Source organism: Carcharhinus amblyrhynchos, unplaced genomic scaffold (assembly GCF_965287045.1).
Source record: "Carcharhinus amblyrhynchos unplaced genomic scaffold, sCarAmb.v2.hapA chromosome_305, whole genome shotgun sequence".
In the NCBI taxonomy this organism is placed as follows: domain Eukaryota; kingdom Metazoa; phylum Chordata; class Chondrichthyes; order Carcharhiniformes; family Carcharhinidae; genus Carcharhinus; species Carcharhinus amblyrhynchos.
Genome location: NW_027650045.1, coordinates 39065 through 60152, shown reverse-complemented (window position 1 = coordinate 60152; position 21088 = coordinate 39065). Strand labels below are relative to the sequence as shown.

Here is a 21088-nt window from a genome sequence, read left to right as displayed (position 1 = left end):
ATCACATGGGATTCAGAGTGGGCTGAGGGCACTGGTGAGGCCGCAGCTGGAGTACTGTGTGCAATTTTGGTCGCCGCACTTACACAAGGATATTTTGGCCTTGGAGAGAGTGCAGAGGAGGTTTACTAGGCTGATTCCGGAGTTGAGGGGGTTGAACAATGAGGAGAGGCTGAATAAACTAGGCTTGTACTCGTTAGAGTTTAGAAGAATGAGGGGAGATCTCATTGAGACGTATAAGATGATGAATGGGATGGATAGGATAGAGGTGGAGAGGCTCTTCCCGCTCAGAAAGGACAGTAGGACTAGAGGACACAACCTCAAGATAAAGGGGGGGCAGTTTAGAACGGAGTTGAGGAGGAACTTCTTCACTCAAAGGGTGGTGAATCTCTGGAATTCTCTGCCCGTTGAAGTGGTGGAGGCTGCCTCACTAAATATATTTAAGACGCCGGTTGTTTTTGACAGACAAGGGGATTAAGGGTTATGGGGAGAAGGCGGGAATGTGGAACTGAGCCATGACAGATCATCCATGATCTTATTGAATGGCGGGGCAGGCTCGAAGGGCTAGATGGCCTACTCCTGCTCCTATTTCTTATGTTCTTACTTATGTTCTTATGATGGATACAGAACTGGCTTGGTTTTGGAGGACAGAGAGTAGTGGTGGAAGGTTGTTTTTCAGAATGGAGCTCAGTAGCTCATCGTATTCCACACGGCTCAGTGCTGGGACCTCTGTTGTTTGCAGTATATATAAATGGTCTGGAGGAAAATGTGTTTGGTCTGATGAGTAAGTTTGTGGTTGACAGGAAGATTAGTGGAATTGCTGATAGTGCCGGGGATTGTCAGAGGATGCAATAGGAATAGATAGATTGGAGACTTGGGCACAGAAATGGAAGCTGGAGTTTAATCTGGAACTATGCAGGATGATACATTTTAAAGGATCAAATTTAGGTGTGAATTATATTGTAAATGGCAGAACCATTAAGAACATTAACATACAGAGTGATCTGGGTGTGCAGGTCCACAGCTCCCTAAAACTGGCAACACAAGTGGCCAAGGTAATTAAGGAGGCATGCTACAGCATGCTTGCCTTCATCAGCATTGAGTACAGGAATTGGGAAATCATGTTGCAGCTATATAAAACCCTAGTTAGGCTGCATAGAATCCTACAGTGTAGAAGGAGGCCGTTCGACCCATTGAATCTGCACTGACTACAATCCCATCAGGCCAGCTCCCCATAACCCCATGCACTTACTTCAGCTAGTCTCCCTGACACTAAGGGGCAAATTAGCATGACTAATCCACCTAACCTGCACATCTTTGAACTGTGGGAGGAAACCGGATCACCCAGAGGAAACCCACGCAGACCCGGGGAGAATGTGCAGACTCCACACAGACAGTGTCCTAAGCCAGGAATCGAACCCAGGCCCTGGTTCTGTGAGGCAGCAGTGACACCCTAGAACTGAGATGAGTGAAGATGGTGAACTGTGGAATTCTCTTACAGAAAGCTGTGGAGATCAAGTCACTGAATAGATGAAAGCAGGAAGTAGTTGAATTTTTCAAGTCTAACAGTGTCAATACGGAAAGCGCTGGAGTATGTTGTTGAGATAGAGGATAATTGTAATCATTATGGAGCAGGCTCGAAGGGCTAAATAGCTGACTCCTGCTCCTAGTTTCTGTGTTTCTACACACAAATCCATGTGTACAAGGCCTTATGTAAACTTACAAACATTCAAACATGCACATAAATATACATGGTACACACACTTCTGTATATGTTAATCTAGGTATGTGTATGCGATTGCACTAGAGGAGTTACAGAGAAGATTCATCGGGATGCTGCCTGGAATGGAACATTTTTTAAAGTTTAAAGTTTATTTATTGTTGTCACAAATAGGCTTACATTAACACTGCAATGGAGTTACTGTGAAAATCCCTTAGGTGCCACATGCCAGCACCTTTTCGGATACACTGAGGGAGAATTTAGCATGGCCTATACACCTAACCAGCATGTCTTTTGGACTGAGGGAGGAGACTGGAACACCAGAAGGAAATCCATGAGGGCATGGTGAAAAAGTGCAGACTCCGCACAGTGACTCGAGCGGCGAATTGAACTCAGGCCCCTGGCCCTGTGAGGCATCAGTGCTAACCACCATGCCACCATGTTCCATTTAAGTTATGAGGAGACGTTGGATAAGATTGGTTTGTTTTTGTTGGAGTAGAGAAGACTGAGGGGTGACTTGATCGAGGTGTACAAGATTATGAGGAACATAGACTGTGTAGATAAGGGGCAGCTGTTCTCCTTAGTTGAAGGGTCAGTCAGAAAGGGACATAGAACATAGAACATTACAGCGCAGAACAGGCCCTTTGGCCCACGAATGATGCGAGGAAAAATATTTTTACCCACATGGTGGTGACAGTCTGGAATGCACTCCCTGGGAGTATGGTAGAGGTGGGTTGTCTCACATCCTTTAAGATTATCTGGATGAACACTTGGCACATCATAACATTCAGGGCTCGAGGCCAAAGGCTGGCAGGTGGGACCAGGTGGGAGGTCAGCCGTTTCTCACGTGTTGGTGTAGACCCGATGGGCTGAAGAACCTCTTCTGCACTATGTGATTCTATACATGTATGTTTGTACACACATCCGTTCTCATAGAGTCACAGAGGTTTACAGCATGGGAACAGACCCTTCGGCCCAAACTATCCATGCTGCCCTTTTTTTTTAAAACCCTTAAGCTAATCCCAATTGCCTGTGTTTGGTCCATATCCAGCTATACCCTTCGTACCCATGTAACTATCTAATTGCTTTTTAAAAGATAAAATTGTACCCATCTCTACTACTACCTCTGGCAACTTGTTCCAGATGCTCACCACCCTCTGTGTGAAAAAAAATTGCTGCTTGGGACACTTTTGTGTCTCTCCCCTCTCACCTTAAACCTATGCCCTCTAGTTTTAGACTCCCCTACCTTTGGGACAAGATATCTACCTTGTCTAATGCCCCTCATTTTATAACATAGAAAAGCTACAGCACAAACAAGCCCTTCGGCCCACAAGTTGCGACGAACATATCTCTACCTACTAGGCTTACCTATAACCCTCCATCTTACCCATGTACTCATCCAAAAGTCTCTTAAAAGACCCTATCGAACCTGCCTCCACCACCACCGCCGGCAGCCGATTCCACGCACCCACCACCCTCTGAGTGAAAAACTTACCCCTGACATCTCCTCTGTACCTACTCCCCAGCACCTTAAACCTGTGTCCTCTTGTGGCAGCCATTTCAGCCCTGGGAAATAGTCTCTGAGAATCCACTCGACCAATACCTCTCAACATCTTATACACCTCTATCAGGTCACCTCTCATCCTTTGTCTCTCTAAGGAGAAAAGGCCAAGCTCCCTCAACCTATCCGCATAAGGCATGCTCCCTAATCCAGGCAACATCCTTGTAAATCTCCTCTGCACCCTTTCTATGGCTTCCACATCCTTTCTGTAATGAGGCGACCAGAACTGAGCACAGTACTCCAAGTGGGGTCTGACCAGGGTCTTATAAAGCTGCAGCATTATCTCCCGATTCCTAAACTCAATTCCTCGACTGATGAAGGCCAGTACACCATCACCTTCTTAACCACATCCTCTACCTGCGAAGCTGATTTGAACATCCTATGAACCCGGACCCCAAGATCCTTCTGATCTTCCACACTGCCAAGAGTCTTACCATTAATATTATGTTCTGCCATCTTATTTGACCTGCCAAAATCAGCCACTTCACACTTATCTGGGTTGAACTCCATCTACCACTTCTCCGCCCAGTCATGCATCCTATTAACGTCTCGATGCAACCTCTGACATCCCTCCGCAGTATCCACAACACCTTCAACCTTTGTGTCATCAGCAAACTTACCAAACCATCCCTCTAGTTCCTCATCCAGGTCATTTATAAAAATCACAATGAGTAAGGGTCCCAGAACAGATCCCTGGGGCACTCCACTGGTGACCGACCTCCATGCAGAGAAAGACCCATCTATAACCACTCTCTGCCTTCTGTAGGCAAGCCAGTTCTGGATCCACAAAGCAATGTCCCCTTGGATCCCATGCCCCCTCACTTTCTCAATAAGCCTTGCATGGGGGACCTTATCGAATGCCTTGCTGAAGTCCATATAAACCACATTTACCGCTGTTCCTTCGTCAATGTGTTTAGTCACATCTTCAAAAAATTCAACCAGGCTCGTAAGACACGATCTGCCAGTGACAAAGCCATGCTGACTATTTTTGTTCATAGTATACTTCTCCGAATGTGCATAAATCCTGCCTCTCAGGATCTTCTCCATCAACTTACCAATCACTGAGGTTAGACTCAGCGGTCAATAATTTCCTGGGCTATCTCTACTCCCTTTCTTGAATAGAGGAACCACATCTGCAATCCTCCAATCCTCCGGAACCTCTCCCGTCTCCATTGATGACACAAAGATCATCACCAGAGGCTCTGCAATCTCTTCCCTCACCTCCCACAGTAACCTGGGGTACATCCCATCTGGTCCTGGCGAATTATCTAACTTGATGCTTTTCAAAAGCTCCAACACATCCTCTCTCTTAATGTCAACATACTCAAGCTTTTCAGTCCGCTGCAAGCCCGCACTACAATCACCAAGATCCTTTTCCACTGGGAATACTGAGGTAAAGTATTCATTGAGTACCTCTGCTATTTCTATCAGTTCTATCCAAACTTTCCCACCGTCACATTTGATAAGTCCTATTACTTCACATCTCATCCTTTTCCTCTTCATATACTTGTAGAACGCCTTGGGGTTTCCTTAATCTTACCTGCCAAGGCCTTCTCATGACCCCTTCTGGCTCTCCTCAGTTCCTTCCTACAAGTCGTATACTCCTCTAGATCCCTAACATTACTTTGCTCCCTGAATCTTTTGTAAGCTTTTCTTTTCTTTTTGACTAGATTCATTACAACTTTCGTGCACCACAGTTCCTGTAACCTACCAGAACCTCCCTGTCTCATTGGAATGTTGTTGTGCAGAACTCCAGACAAACATTCCTTGAAAATCTGCCACATTACTTCTGTACATTTCCTGAGATAACCTCCTTCCAATCCTCTAATCTCCTGTCTGATGGCTTCATAATTCCCCTTACTCCAGATGAACACTTTCCTAGCTTGTCTGATCCTATCTCTCTCAATACTAGTGTAAGGGAGATGGAATTATGATCACTATCCCCAAAATGCTCTCCCACTGAGAGATCTGACACCTGTCCAGGTTCATTTCCCAATACCAAATCAAGTACAGCCTCTCCTCTTGTAGGCTTATCCACATACTGTGTCAAGAAACCCTCCTGAACTCACCTAAAACTAGAGGGCATAGGTGAGAGGGGAGAGATACAAAAATGTCCCGAGCGGCAATTTTTTCACACAGAGGGTGGTGAGTGTCTGGAACAAGCTGCCAGAGGTAGTAGTAGAGGCGGGTTCAATTTTATCTTTTAAAAAGCATTTAAATTTTTTTATAGACCTCTGTAAGGTCACCCCTCAGCCCCCTACGCTCCAGAGAAAAAAGTCCCAGTCTATCCAGCCTCTCCTTATAACTCAATCCATCAAAGAACAAAGAACAAAAACAGCCCAGGAAACAGGCCCTTCGGCCCAACGAGCCCGCGCCGCCATCTTAACACCACCAGTCCCCCCCTCCACCCATGACCCTTATCTAATGTTTTATGGCCATCCACATTGAGGGAAACTAATTTAGGGACAATTTATTACTGCCAATCAGCCTAACAGCACATCTTTGGGGTGTGGGAGGAAACTGGAGCACCTGGAGAAAACCCACGCAAGCACGGGGAGAATGCGCAAACTCCCACAGACACCGGTCCAAATCCATGTGTCTGCACAGCAATCAGTGATAGTCACTGAGTTGTCGTCTTGCCCAGTACCTGGTCCAGTTTAGGCACACACTAACGACATGAAGTACTAGGCCAATCTCGAACAACCAAGAGCAGCCCAAGTACGACCCATCGCGTGTATGCCCCTCGTTGGACACAAGGCAGACTGACTTTAAAGGTTCTAGCAGAGAATGGTTTTGATCCATCGACCTTTGGGTTATGGGCCCAGCACGCTTCCGCTGCGCCACTCTGCTACAGTAGTCCCAGTAGCATCCTAGTAAACTTTTTCTGCGCTCTTTCTAGTTTATTAATATCCTTTCTATAATAGGGTGACCAGAATTGCACACAGTATCCCAAATGTGGCCGTACCAATGTCTTGTGGCCTTACATCTTTAACAAGACGTCCCAACTCCTGTATTCAATGTTCTGACCGATGAAACCAAGCTGTGGCTCTCTACAACCACCGTCTGGCTTCTGTCAAGAAGTGGAGATGCCAGCGTTGATCTGGGGTGAACACAGTAAGAAGTCTCACAACACCAGGTTAGAGTCCAACAGGTTTATTTGGTAGCTAGTGGTATTTGCTACCAAATAAACCTATTGGACTTTAACCTGGTGTTGTGAGACTTCTTGTTCTGTCAAGAAGCTAATTTTAGAAACATAGAACATTACAGCACAGTAGAGGCCCTTCGGCCCTCAGTGTTGTGCCGAGCTATGTCCAATCTCAAGATCAAGCTATCCCACTCCCTGTAATTCTGGACTGCTCCATGTGCCTATCCAATAATCGCTTGAAAGTTCCTAAAGTGTCCAACTCCACTATCACACCAGGCAGTCTATTCCACACCCCAACCACTCTCTGGGTGAAGAATCTACCTCATAGAACATAGAACATTACAGCACAGTACAGGCCCTTCAGCCCTCGATGTTGCGCCGACCAGTGGAACCAATCTAATGACCCTCTAACCTAAACTATTCCAATGTTATCCATATGCCTATCCACTGACCATTTGAACACCCTTAAAGTTGGCGAGTCCACAACTGCTGCAGGCAGGTCATTCCACACCCTTAAACCTCGGACATCCCTCCTATATCTCCCACCATGAATCTTATAGTTACGCCCCCTAGTAACAGCTACATCCACCCAAGGAAATAGTCTCTGAACGTCCACTCTATCAATCCCTCTCATCATCTTATAAACCTCTATTAAGTTGCCTCTCATCCTCCTCTGCTCTAAAGAGAAAAGCCCCAACTCCCTCAACCTTTCCTCATAAAACCGACCCTCCAAATCAGGCAGCCATTTAGATACTTATATCCATTTAGATACTTCACCCTGGATCCTGTGAGATTTAAATTTCTGCAACAACCTCCCATGCAGTACCTTGTCAAAGGCCTTGCTAATGTCCATATAGACAACATCAACTGCATTGCCCTTATCTACCTACCCTTAAAAAAACTCAGTTAAATTTGTGAGACATCATTTTCCATTCACAAAACCATGCTGACTGTCCCTAATCAGTCCTTGCATCTCTAATTGCCTGTAGATCCTGTCTCACAAAATACTTCCAACAATTTACTCATCACAGATGTACACACATCCACTTACATAGGCATGTAAAAGCACTCAAATATGCAGAAATACACACAGACCTTCAAACAAATGTGCGTACAAGCACATGTACACCTACATGTTGTCATGTACACTGAAATTCTCCCTCTATCCACAGCAATGAGATCTTTATCCCAGATAGTGGGCTGAGGGCTGATTCCAAACGGGTAATGGTGGTGATTACAGACGGGAAATCCAATGACGATCGAACCAGTTTCAATGAGGCCATCGCACTGGCTGAGGACAAAGACATCCTGCGATTTGCTGTGGGGGTGAGTGGCAATGTGGGGACAGCGTGGTTGGAAAGTTTGTGTGTGTGTGTTTGTCGGGGTGTGTGTTGAAGTGGGTATGTTGGGGTGGGTGTGTTTGTCAGGGTGAGTGCGTGTGTCGGGGAGGTTGTGTCGAGGTGTGTCTCTGGTGTGTGTGTGTGTGTGTGTGTGTGTGGGGGGGTGTGTGTGTGTGGGGGTGTGTGTGTGTGTGTGTGTGTGTGTGTGTGTCAGGGGTTGGTTTGTGTGTGTGTCTCTTCCACCTCTCCCCCCACTCCTCACCCCTCATTCCTTAGTCCTCTTCACCCCCCACTCCTCTTCCCACTCTTCCCCCCAAATCCACCCCCACCCCCATTCCATCCTACACTCCCTTTGTTCCCCTACTCAACCACTCTTGATCCCACTCCCTTCCCCTCTCCTGTTCCCCCTCCCTGCCTCCCCCTCCTCTTTCCCCCCTCCCTCCCCCTCCTTTGTTCCCCCAGTCCCCTCCATCCTCCCTCCTTTCTCTCACGCTCCCTCCGCGCTCTCCCTCTCTCTCCACGCTCTCTCTCTGTTGCCCTCTCTCTGCGCTATCTGTCTCTGTGACCTCTCTCTGCGCTCCCTCTCTCCGCGCTTTCCCTCCGTGCTCTCTCTCTCTTGCTCTCTCTCCGTCCGCTCTCTCTCCGCCCACTCTCTGTGCACTCTCTATCTCTCTCTGCGCTCTCTCTCTCTGCACTGTCTCTCTGCGCTCTCTCTCTCGCTCTCCCTCCACACGCTCTCTCTCTGCATGGTCTTTCAGCTCTCTCTCTCTCCGCGCTCTCTCTCTCTGCGCTCTCTCTCTCCGCACTCCCTCTCTCCGCACTCCCTCTCTCCGCACTCCCTCTCTCTGCACTCTCCTTCTCTCACTCACCCTCTCTCACTCTCCCTCCACGCGCTCTCTCTCCACGCTGTCTCTCCATGCTGTCTCTCTGCGCGTTCCCTCCACGCTCTCTGTCTGTGGTCTCTCTCCACGCTGTCTCTCTGCGTGGTCTCGCCACGGTCCCTCCACCCTCTCTCTCTCTGTGCTCTTTCTCTCCGTGCTCTTTCTCTCCGTGCTCTTTCTCTCCGTGCTCTCTCTCCACACTGTCTCTCTGTGCTCTCTCTCTCCACACTCTCTCTCCGTGCGCTCTCTCTCTGTGCTCTCTCTCACTCTGCGCTCTCTCTCCATGCTGTTTCTCTGCGCGTTTTCTCCATGCTCTCTCTCTCCATGCTCTCTCTCCACGCTGTCTCTCTGCGCGTTCTCTTCATGGTCTCTCCATGCTCTGTTCGCTCTCTCTCTCTCCACGCTCTCTCTCCACACTGTCTCTCCGCGCTCTCTCTCCACGCTCCCTCTCTCTGTGCTCTCTCTCTGCACACTCTCTCTCCACACTGTCTCTCTGCGCTCCCTCTCTCCACGCTCCCTCTCTGTGCGCTCTCTCTCTGCGTGCTCTCTGTCCGCGCTCTGACTGTGCACTGTCTCTCGTGCTCTCTCTCTCCGCGCTCTCTCACCATGCTCACTCACTGTGCTTTCTGTCTGTGCACTCTCACTGTGCTCTCACTCTGTGCTTTCCCTCTGCGCTCTCTCCCTCCATGCTCTCTCACCGTGCTCTCTCCCTCCATGCTCTCTCACCGTGCTCTCTCCCTCCATGCTCTTTCACCGTGCTCTCTCACCGCGCTCTCTCTCCGCGCTCTCTCACCGAGCTCTCTCTCTGCGTTCTGTCACCATGCTCTCTACATTCTTGTCTCCATGCTCTTTCTCCACGCTGTGTCTAACGATCTGTCTCATGCTCTCCCTCCGCAGTCTCCCTCCGTGCACTCTCCCTCACGCTCCCTCTCTCATGGTCCCTCTCTCACACTCTCTCAAACTCTCTCTCACACTCTCTCTCCTCGCTCTCCCTCTCTGCTGGAATATAGAACATAGAACAGTACAGAACAGCGCAGGCCCTTTGGCCCTCAATGTTGTGCCGAGCTATGTCCAAACCCAAGATCAAGCTATCCCACTCCCTATCATTCTGGGGTGCTCCATGTGCCTATCCAATAACTGCTTGAAAGTTCCTAAAGTGTCCGACTCCACTATCACAGCAGGCAGTGCATTCCACACCCCAACCACTCTCTGAGTGAAGAATCTACCTTGGACATCCCTCCTATATCTCCCATCACGAACCTTATATTTATGCCCCCTAGTAACAGCTACATCCACCCGAGGAAATAGTCTCTGCTCGTCCACTCTATCGTCTTATAAATCCCTATTAAGTCGCCTCTCATCCTCCTCCGCTCCAAAGAGAAAAGCCCCAACTCCCTCAACCTTTCCTCATAAGACCTACCCTCCAAACCAGGCAGCATCCTGGTAAATCTCCTCTGCACTCTCTCCAATGCTTCCACATCCTTCTTGTAGTGAGGTGACCAGAACTGAACACAATATTCCAAATGTGGTCTCACCAAGGTCCGGTACAGTTGCAGCATAACCCCATGACTCTTAAACTCAAACCCCTGTTAATAAACGCTAACACACTATAAGCCTTCTTCACAGCTCTATCCACTTGACTCTATCCACTTCACAGATCTGTGGATATGAACTCCAAGATCTCTCTGTTCCTCCACATTCCTTAGAACCCTGCCGTTGACCCTGTAATCTGCATTCAAGTTTGTCCTACCAAAATTAATCACCTCGCACTTATCAGGGTTGAACTCCATCTGCCACTTTTTGGCCCAGCTCTGCATCCTATCAATGTCTCTTTGCAGCCTATAACAGCCCCCCACCTCATCCACTACTCCACCAATCTTGGTGTCATCAGCAAATTTACTGACCCACCCTTCAGCCCCCTCTTCCAAGTCACTGATAAAAATCACAAATAGCAGAGGACCCAGCACTGATCCCTGTGGTACACCGCGGGTAACTGGCCTCCAGTCTGAAAATTTTCCCTCCACCACCACCCTCTGTCTTCTATGAGACGTGATGTAGAGATGCCAGCATTGGACTGGGGTAAACACAGTAAGAGGTCTCACAACACCAGGTTTAAGCCCAACCAGTCTATTTGACCAAATAAACTGGTTCGACTTAAACCTGGTGTTGTGAGACTTCTTATTGTCTTCTATGAGACAGCCAGTTACTTACCCAATCGGCCAAATTTCCTTCTATCCCACACCTCCTTATCTTCTTCATGAGCCTACCATGGGGAACCTTATCAAACGCCTTACTAAAATCCATGTATCCGACACCAACTGCTCTACCTTCATCTACACACTTAGTTACCTCCTCAAAGAATTCAGTCAAATTTGTGAGGCAGGACTTACGGTCATAAATCCTATCTCTCAGGACCCTTTCCATTAACTTACTGATCACCGAAGTAAGACTAACTGGCCTATAATTACCAGGGTCATTCCTATTTCCTTTCTTGAAGAGTGGAACGACATTCGCCACTTTCCCGTCTTCTGGCACAATCCCCGTGGACAGTGAGGACCTAAAGATCAAAGCCAAAGGCTCCGCAATCTCATCCCTTGCCTCCCAAAGTATCCTAGGATGTATCCCATCTGGCCCAGGGGACTTATCCACCCTCAGGTTTTTCAAAATTGCAACATCTTCCCTCAGAACATCTACCTCCTCCATCCTATCAGCCTGTATCATGCACTCATCCTCAAAAACATGGCCCTTCCTTAGTGAACACTGAAGAAAAGTATTCATTCAAAGCCTCACCTATCTCTTCTGACTCCATGCACAAGTTCCCACTACTATCCTTGTCTCGCCCTAACCTCACCCTGGTCATTCTTTTATTTCTCACATAAGAGTAAAAAGCCTTGGAGTTTTCTTTTATCTGATCTGCCAAGGACTTCTCCTAAGCCCTTTCTTTAATTCATTCCTAGCTACCTTGTAACACTCAAGTGACCCACCTTGTTTTTTCATCCTTACAGATGCTTCCTTTTTCCTCTTGACAAGACATTCAACCTCCTTTGTGAACCATGGTTCCCTCACTCGGCCATTTCCTCCCTGCCTGACAGGGACATACCTATCAAGGACACGCAGTATTTGTTCCTTGAACAAGCTCCACTTTTCATTTGTGCCCATACCTGACAGTTTCTGTTCCCATCTTATGCTCCCTAATTTTTGCCTAATTGCATCATAATTACCCCTGCCCCAATTATAAACCTTGCCCTGCTGTGTGACCCTATCCCTCTCCATTGCAATAATGAAGGACACCGAATTGTGGTCACTATCTCCAACATGCTCTCCCACAGACAAATCTAACACTTGTCCCGGTTCATTACCCAGTACCAAGCCCAATGTGGGGCTTGTCGGTTTACCCACATATTGTGTCAGGAAACTCTCCTGCACACACTGTACAAAAACTGCCCCATCCAAACTATTTGACCTATAAAGGTTCCAATCAATATTTGGAAAGTTAAAGTCACCCATGATAACTACCCTGTGACCTCCACATCTATCCATAATCTGCTTTGCCATTTCCTCCTCCACATCTCTATTATTATTTGGGGGCCGATAGAAAACTCCTAACAATGTGACTGATCCTTTCCTATTCCTAACTTCAGCCCATATTCCCTCAGTAGGCAGATCCCCCTCGAAATGCCTTTCAGCAGCCGTGAAACTATCCTTGATTAACAATGCTACTCCTCCACCTCGTTTACCGCCTTCCCTAATCTTACTGAAACATCTATACCCCGGAACTGCCAATAACCATTCCTGTCCCTGTTCTAACCATGTCTCCGTAATGGCCACAACATCATAGTCCCAAGTACCAATCTATGTTCCAAGTTCACCTACTTTATTCCTGATGCTTCTTGCATTGAAGTAGATACACTTCAACCCACCATCCTGTCTGTCTGTACACTCCTGAGACCTTGGTACCTTCCTCAGTACCTCGTGACCCTCAACACTGGTTTTTGAACATCTCATTTTCCCATCCCCGTGACAAATTAGTTTGAACCCCTCCGAAGAGCAGATGCAAATTTCCCTCCCAGGATATTGGTGCCCCTCTGGTTCAGGTGCAAACTGTCCTGTTTGTACAGGTCCCACCTTCCCCAGAATGTGCTCCAATTATCCAGGTAAATGAAACCCTCTCTCCTACACCATCCCTGCAGCTCTGCACTCTCTCTCCCTGTTCCTCGGCTCATTAGCATGTGGCACCACCAACAAACCGGAGATGACCACATGCTTTGTCCTGGCTCTCAGCTTCCATTTTAGCTCCCTCAATTCCTGTTTTAAATCCCCATCCCTTCTTCTACCTACAATGCTGGTACCAACGTGCGACTGATCCTCCTCCCCTTTAAGGATCTTGAAAACATGGTCCAAGACATCACGGACTCTTGCACCCTGGAGGCAATGTACCATCTGTGAGTCTGTTTTGCTGCTGAATCCCTGAATCTTTTATCAATGATCGCCTCTGCCTCCTGAATGATCCGAAGTCCATCCAGTTCCAGCTCCAGTTCCCTAACTCGGTTTTTAAGGATCTGGAGATGGGTGCACTTCCCACAGGTGAAATCAGCAGGGACACGAACAGCATCCCTCACCTCAAACATCCTACAGGAGGAACATTGCACTGCCTTTCCTGCCATTCCCTCCAGATAAAAAGAAAGAAAGATCTTGCCTGATATTCCCTCAGCCTCTTAGATTAGAGGAATAAGTGAGAAAAGGAAAAAGAAGAAAGTTTACCTGCTCTCACTCCAAGCCTTTTTTTCAGGTTAGAGGGTGGGAGGCTGTAGACGTGTAGAGTGTCGGGTTTCCTCCCCGTTCAAATTTATTGGGGAAAATAAAAACCTTCCCATGTCTCACTGAGGCCTACTTCTGGTTTTACACTCCCCGTTTCTGGATTTTCAGAAGGCGTTTGATAAGGTACCTCACAAGAGGTTACTGCAGAAGGTCAGAGGACATGGAGTTGGGGGTAGGGTGTTAGCGTGGATAGAGGATTGGTTGTCAAATAGGAGGCAGAGAGTGGGGGTCAATGGGTGCTATTCGGATTGGCGGTTGGTGACTAGTGGGGTGCCCCAGGGGTCGGTGCTGGGGCCTCAGCTATTTACCATTTATATAGATGATCTGGAGGAGGGAACCGAGTGTAGGGTGTCGAAATTTGCTGATGACACCAAGATTGGGGGAAAGGCAAATTGTGTGGAGGGTGTGGAGAGTCTGCAGAAGGATCTAGATAGGCTGGGCGAATGGGCCAGGAAATGGCAAATGGAATTTAATGTTGGCAAGTGTGAGGTGGTCCACTTTGGTAGGAAGAATGGTAGGAAGGACTATTACTTACGTGGCGAAAAACTGCAGCAGGCGACGGTGCAGAGGGACCTCGGGGTCCTTGTGCATGAGTCGCAAAAACCCAGCCTGCAGGTGCAGCAGGTGGTCAGGAAGGCGAATGGGATGCTGGCCTTCATAGCGAGGGGGATTGAATATAAAAGTAGGGAGGTCTTGCTGCAGCTGTATAGGGCATTGGTGAGGCCGCAGCTGGAGTACTGTGTGCAGTTTTGGGCGCCGCACCTGCGCAAGGATATTTTGGCCTTGGAGGGAGTGCAGAGGAGGTTTACTAGGCTGATACCGGAGTTGAGGGGGTTGAGCTATGAGGAGAGGCTGAATAAACTAGGCTTGTACTCGTTAGAGTTTAGAAGAATGAGGGGAGATCTCATTGAGACGTATAAGATGATGAATGGGATGGATAGGATAGAGGTGGAAAGACTCTTCCCGCTCAAAAAAGACAGTAGGACTAGGGGGCACAGCCTCAAGATAAAGGGGGGGCGGTTCAGAACGGAGTTGAGGAGGAACTTCTTCACTCAAAGGGTGGTGAATCTCTGGAATTCTCTGCCCGTTGAAGTGGTGGAGGCTGCCTCGCTAAATATTTTTAAGAAGCGGGTTGATGGGTTTTTGATAAGAGAGGGGATTAAGGGTTATGGGGAGAGGGCGGGAAAGTGGAACTGAGCCACGACAGATCAGCCATGATCTTATTGAATGGCGGGGCAGGCTCGAAGGGCCAGATGGCCTACTCCTGCTCCTATTTCTTATGTTCTTATGTTTAGAAAAAAGAAACCTCCGAACAAAGTAAGTGTTGGCTCTCACGCTTTATGTGCCCTCTCTGACGCTCTCTCTCACGCTCTCCGTGTCCTCTCTCATGCTGTCTCTCACACGATCTCTCTCACTCTCTCTGTCTCGTCTCTCTCTCTCTGCACTCCCTCTCACACTCTCCCTCCTCACTCTCCCTCTGTGCCCTCTCTGTGCTCACTCTCTCACATTCTGACTCTGTGCTCTTAGGTGGGACCTGATTTTCAGACAGAAGATGGACAGCAAGAATTACGAATCATCGCCTCAAACTCTACCAATGACACTGTATTCTCCATCGAAAACTTCAAAGCCCTCACAACCATCCAGGAAAAACTGCAAGCAAAGATATTCGCCATTGAAGGTAGTGTGTGTGAGAGAGAGAGAGCGAGAGAGAAAGAGTGTGTGTGAGAGAGAGAGAGAGAGAGTGTGTGAGAGAGAGAGCGAGAGAGAATGAGAGTGTGTGAGAGAGAGAGCGAGAGAGAAAGAGAGTGTGAGAGAGAGAGAGAGAAAGAGAGTGTGTGAGAGAGAGAGAGAGAAAGAGTGTGTGAGAGAGAGAGAGAAAGAGAGTGTGTGAGAGAGAGAGAGAGAAAGAGTGTGTGAGAGAGAGAGAGAAAGAGAGTGTGTGTGAGAGAGAGAGAGAAAGAGAGTGTGTGAGAGAGAGAGAGAGAAAGAGTGTGTGAGAGAGAGAGAGAAAGAGAGTGTGTGAGAGAGAGAGAGAGAAAGAGTGTGTGAGAGAGAGAGAGAGAAAGAGTGTGTGAGAGAGAGAGAGAAAGTGTGTGAGAGAGAGAGAGAAAGTGTGTGAGAGAGAGAGAGAAAGAGAGTGTGTGAGAGACAGCGAGAGAAAAAGAGAGTGTGTGAGAGACAGCGAGAGAAAAAGAGAGTGTGTGAGAGACAGCGAGAGAGAAAGAGTGTGCGAGAGAGAGAGTGAGAGAGAAAGAGAAAGAGAGTGTGTGAGAGAGAGAGAAAGAGAGTGTGTGAGAGAGAGAGCGAGAGAGAAAGAGAGTGTGTGAGAGAGAGTGAGAGAAAAAGAGAGTGTGTGAGAGAGAGCGAGAGAGAAAGAGTGTGTGAGAGAGAGAGTGAGAAAGAGAGTGTGTGAGAGAGAAAGAGTGTGTGAGAGAGAGAGCAAGCGAGAAAGAGAGTGTGTGAGAGAGAGAGCGAGAGAGTATGTGAGACAGAGTGAGAGGGAAAGAGTGTGAGAGAGAGAGAGAGAGAGGGAAAGAGCATGTGTGAGAGAAAAAGTGCGAGAGAGAAAGAGACTGTGAGAGAGAGAGACAGTGACAGAGAAAGAGTGTGTAAGAGAGAGTGTGTGTGAGAGAGAGAGAGAGAACGAGTGTGTGAGAGGGAGAGAGAAAGAGTGTGTGAGAGAGAGCGAGAGAGAAAGAGTGTGTGAGAGAGCGAGCAAGAGAGAACATGTGTGTGTAAGATAGAGAGCGTGTGTGTGTGAGAGTTAGAGAAAGTGTGTGTGTGTGAGAGCGAGAGTGACACAATGTGTGTGAGTTAGCAAGAGAGAAAGAGAGTGTGAGAGTGAGTGAGAGAGAAAGAGAGCGTGTGAGAGAGAAAGAGTGAGAGAGAGAGTGTGTGAGAGAGAAAGAGTGAGAGAGAGAGTGTGTGAGAGAGAAAGAGTGAGAGAGAGAGCGTGTGAGAGAAAGAGCGAGAGAGCGTGTGAGAGAGAAAGAGCGAGAGAGCGTGTGAGAGAGAAAGAGTGACAGAGTGTGTGTGAGAGAGGGAGCGAGAGAGAAAGAGTGTGAGAGAGCGAGAGAGAAAGAGAGTGTGTGAGAGAGCAAGAGGTAAAGTGTGTGAGAGAGGGAGTGAGAGAGAAAGAGTGTGAGAGTGAGAAAGAATGTGTGAGGGAGAGAATGAGCGAGAGGGAAAGAATGTGAAAGAGAGAAAGAGTGAGCGGGAAAGTGAGCATGAGAGAGGGAAAGAACGAGAGAGAAAGAGAGTGTGTGAGAGAGTGAGAGAGAGTGAAAGAGTGTGAGAGATGGCAAGAGTGAAAGAATGTGTGAGAGTGAGAGAGAGAGGAAGAGTGTGAGAGAAAAAAAGCAAGAGAAAGAGTGTGTGTGAGAGCAAGAGATAAAGAATGTGAGAAAGAGAGCGAGAAAGAGAGTGAGTGGGAAAGAATGTGTGTGAGAGAGAGTGAGAGAGAGAGTGAGAGAGAAAGGGACTGTGTTGAGGGAGAGGGAAAGAGAATGTGAGAGAGAGAGAGTGTGAGAGAGCGAGAGAGAAAGAGAGTGAGAGAGCGAGAGAGTTAGAGAAAAAGAATGTGAGAGAGAGCGAGCAAGAGAAAAAGTGTGTGAGAGAGAGAGCGAGAGAGAGTGAGAGAGAAAGAAAGAGAGTGTGAGAGAGAGAGTTAGAGAAAAAGAGTGTGTGAAAGAGTAAGAGAGAACGTGTGTGTGTGTAAGAGAGAAAGTATGTGTGTGAGAGTGAGAGTGACACATTGTGGGAGAGTTAGCAAGAGAGAAAGAGTGTGAGAGCGAGCGAGAGAGAAAGAGAGTGTGTGAGGGAGGGAGCGAGAGAGAAAGAGAGTATGTGAGAGAGGGAGCAAGAGAGAAAGAGTGTGTGTGAGAGGGAGAGAGAGAAAGAGTGTGTGAGAGGCAGAGAGAGAGAAAGAGAGTGTGTGAGAGAGAAAAAGCGACAGTGTGTGTGAGAGGGGGAGCGAGAGAGAAAGAGTGTGTGAGAGAGAGAGAGAGCAAGAGAAAGAGAGTGTGTGAGAGAGCGAGAGGTACAGAATGTGTGAGAGAGCGGAAGAGTGTGAGAGAGGGAGTGAGAGAGAAAGAGTGTGAGAGAGTGAGAGAGAAAGAGTGTGAGAGAGTGAGAGAGAAAGAGTGTGAGAGAGAAAGAGTGTGAGAGAGTGAGAGAGAAAGAGTGTGAGAGAGTGAGCGAGAAAGAAAGAGAGTGTGTGAGAGAGAGGGCGAGGGAAAGAGTGTGTGTGAGAGAGAGGGCGAGGGAAAGAGTGTGTGTGAGAGAGAGAGCAAGAGAGAGAGTGTGTGAGAGAGAGCGAGAGAGAGAGTGTGTGAGAGAGTGAGATAGAAGGTGTGTGAGAGAGAGAGTGAGAGGGATAGAGACTGTGTGTGAGAGAGAGTGAGAGGGAAAGAGAACGTGAGAGAGAGAAAGTGAGCGTGTGAGAGAGAAAGAGAGTGTTTGAGTGAGAGCAAGAGAGAAAGAGAGTGTGAGAGAGAGAAAGTGAGTGTGTGAGAGAGAGAAAGAGAGTGTGTGAGAGAGTGAGAGAGAAAGAGAGTGTGAGAGAAAAAGTGCAAGAGAGAAAGAGAGTGTGAGAGAAAGAGTGAGAGAGAAAGAGTGTGAGAGTGAGAGAGAAAGAGTGTGAGAGTGAGAGAGAAAGAGTGTGAGAGAATGAGCGAGAAAGAAAGAGAGTGTGTGAGAGAGTGAGCGAGAAAGAAAGAGAGTGTGTGAGAGAGTGAGCGAGAGAGAAAGAGCGTGTGAGAGAGAGAGCGAGAGAGGAAGAGCGTGTGAGAGAGAGAGCGAGAGAGAAAGAGTGTGTGAGAGAGAGAACGAGAGAGAAAGAGTGTGTGAGAGAGAAAGAATGAGAGAGTAAGAGAGAGATGGCAAGAGTGAAAGAGTGTGTGTGTGAGAGAGTGAGAGAGAAAGAGTGTGAGAGAGCAAGAGAGAAAGAGTGTGTGAGAGAGAGCGAGAGAGGAGAGTGTGAGAGAGTGAGAGGTGTGTGTGAGAGAGAGAGTAAGAGAGATAGAGACTGTGTGTGAGAGAGAGCGAGAGGAAAAGATAGTGAGAGAGAGAGAAAGAGAGTGTGTGTAAGAGAGAGAGTGTGTGTGTGTGAGATCTAGAGAGAAAATGTGTGTGTGTGAGAGAGCGAGAGTGACAGAGTGTGTGTGAGAGTTAGCAAGAGAGAAAGAGAGAGTGTGTGTGAGTGCGAGAAAGAGAGCAAGAGACAGCGAGAGAGTGTGCAAGAGAGAAAGATAGTGTGTGAGAGGGAGCGAGAGACAGAGAGTGTGTGAGAGTGGGAGCGAGAGAGAAAGACAGTGTGTGAGAGAGCGAGAGAAAGAAAACGTGTGAGAGTGGGAGTGAGAGAGAGCGCGTGAGAGGGAAAGAGTGAGAGTGTGTGAGAGACAGAGCGAGAGAGTGTGTGTGAGAGGGAGGCACAGTAGCACAGTGGTTAGCACTGCTGCTTCATAGCTCTAGTGACCTGGGTTCAACTCCTGGCCTCGGGTCACTGTCTGTGTGGAGTTTGCATGTTCTCCTCGTGTCTGCGTGGGTTTCCTCCGGGTACTCCGGTTTCCTCCCACAGTCCAAAGATGTGCAGGTTAGGTTGATTGGCCAGGCTAAAATTGCCCCTTAGCGTACTAGGATGCTTAGGTTAGAGGGATTAGCAGGTAAAATATGTAGGGATATGGGGCTATGGCCTGGGTGGGATTGTGGTCGGTGCAGACTCGATGGGCCCAAGGGCCTCTTTCTGCACTGTAGGGTTCTGTGATTCTATGAGTGTGAGAGAGTGAGAGAGAGTGTGTGAGAGAGTGTGCGAGAGAGGGAGTGAGAGAAAGATAGTGTGTGAGAGAGAAGGAGAGTGTGTGAGGGAGAATGGGAGATAGAGAGTGTGTGAGGAGAAGGAGCAAGAGAGAGCGTGCAAGACAGCGTGTGAGAGAGGGAGCAAGAGAGAGTGTGTGAGAGAGTGTGCGAGAGAGAGAGCGAGAGAGAAAGAGAGTGTGTGAGAGAGTGAGAAAGAGAGTGTGTGTGAGAGAGAGAGAATGTAAGATGAGAGAGCAAGAGAGAAGGAGTGTGTGAGAGACAGAGCGAGAGAGAGGAGGAGTGTATGAGAGAGCGAGAGAGAAAGAGAGAGTGTGTTTGAGAGAGAGCAAGTGAAAGAGAGTGTGTGTGAGAGAGTGAGAGAGAGAGTGTTTGAAAGAAAGAGAGAGCGAGAGAGGAGTGTGTGAGAGAAAGAGCGAGAGAGAGTGTTTGAGAGAAAGAGAGCGAGAGTGAAAGAGAGTGTGTGTGAGAGCGAGTGAGAGAGAAAGTGTGTATGAGAGAGAGAGCAAGAGAGTAAGAGTGTGTGTGAGAGAGAGGGTGAGAGAGAGTGTTTGAGAGAAAGAGAACGAAAGTGAAAGAGAGTGTATGTGAGAGAGAGAGAAAGCGAGAGAGGAGTGTGTGAAAGACAGAGCAGAGAGTGAGAGTGTGTGTGTGAGAGAGAGAGCGAGAGAGAGAGTGTGTGTGAAAGTGAGGATATGGATGAAGTGCTCGAGGACTGGTAGATGGGTAATGTGGTTCCAGTTTTTAAGAAGGCATATTCCAGATTGCTGAGTCTCACATCAGTGGTAAGGAACTCACTGGAGAAAATTCTGAAGGCGAGAACTAACCTCTGTCCGCTTGGAAAGGCATTCAGGATTAGGGATAGTCAGCATGACTCTGTCAGAGGGAGGTCAGGCCTCACAAATTTGTTAGAATTTTTCTAAAATGTGTTGTAGAATCGTAGAGGTTTACAGCATGCAAATAGGCCCTTCGGCTCAATTTATCCATGCTGCCCTTTTTTTCAAAACCCCAAAACTAATCCCAGTTGCCCGCGTTTGGCCCAGACCCCTGTATTCCCATCTTACCCATGTAACGGCATAAACTCTTTTTAAAAGACAAAATTGTACCTGCTTCTATCACTACCTCTGGCAGCTTGTTCCAGATACTCACCACCCTCTGTGTGAAAAAATTGCCCCTCTGGACACTTTAGTATCTCTCCCCTCTCACCTTAAACCTATATCCCTCTAGTTCAGAGCCCCTACCTTTGAGAAAAGATATTGACTGTCAAATTGATCTGTGTCCCCATTGTTTTATAGACCTCTATAAGATCACCCCTCAGCCTCCTACACTCCAGAGAAAAAAGTCCCAGTCTATCCAGCCTCTCCTTATAACTAAACCATCAGTCCCAGTAGCATCCTAGTAAATCTCTCCTATATTGTTTCTAGTTTAATAATACCCTTTCTATAATAGGGTGACCAGAACTGCACACAGTATTCCAAGTGTGGCCTTACTAATGTCTTGTACAATTTCAACAAGATGTCCCAACTCCTGTATTCAGTGTTCTGACCGATGAAACCAAACATGCCAAATGCCTTCTTCACCACTCTGTCCACCTGAGACTCCACTTTCAAGGAGCTATGAACTAGTACCCCTAGATCTCTTTGTTCTGTAACTCTCCCCAATGCTCTACCATTAACTGAGTAAGTCCTGCTCTGGTTCAGCCTACCAGAATGCATCACCTCACATTTGTCTAAATTAAACTCCATCTGCCATTCGCCAGCCCACTGACCCAATTGATCAAGATCCCGTTACAATCCAAGAGAACTTTCTTCA

The 21088-nt window shown here is 47.8% G+C and overlaps 1 protein-coding gene across 1 annotated transcript in view; it reads left to right on the top strand.

The window, feature by feature from the left end:
* LOC145339065 (integrin alpha-M-like) overlaps positions 1-21088 on the top strand; it is a gene marked incomplete at its 3' end in the record, with an annotated part of 165647 nt that overhangs the window by 114743 nt on the left and 29816 nt on the right. The window contains exons 8-9 of the mRNA XM_080183486.1: positions 7596-7749; positions 14990-15140. Of these exons, the coding sequence (XP_080039612.1) occupies positions 7596-7749; positions 14990-15140 (305 nt within the window). The remainder of the gene's footprint in view (positions 1-7595; positions 7750-14989; positions 15141-21088) is intronic.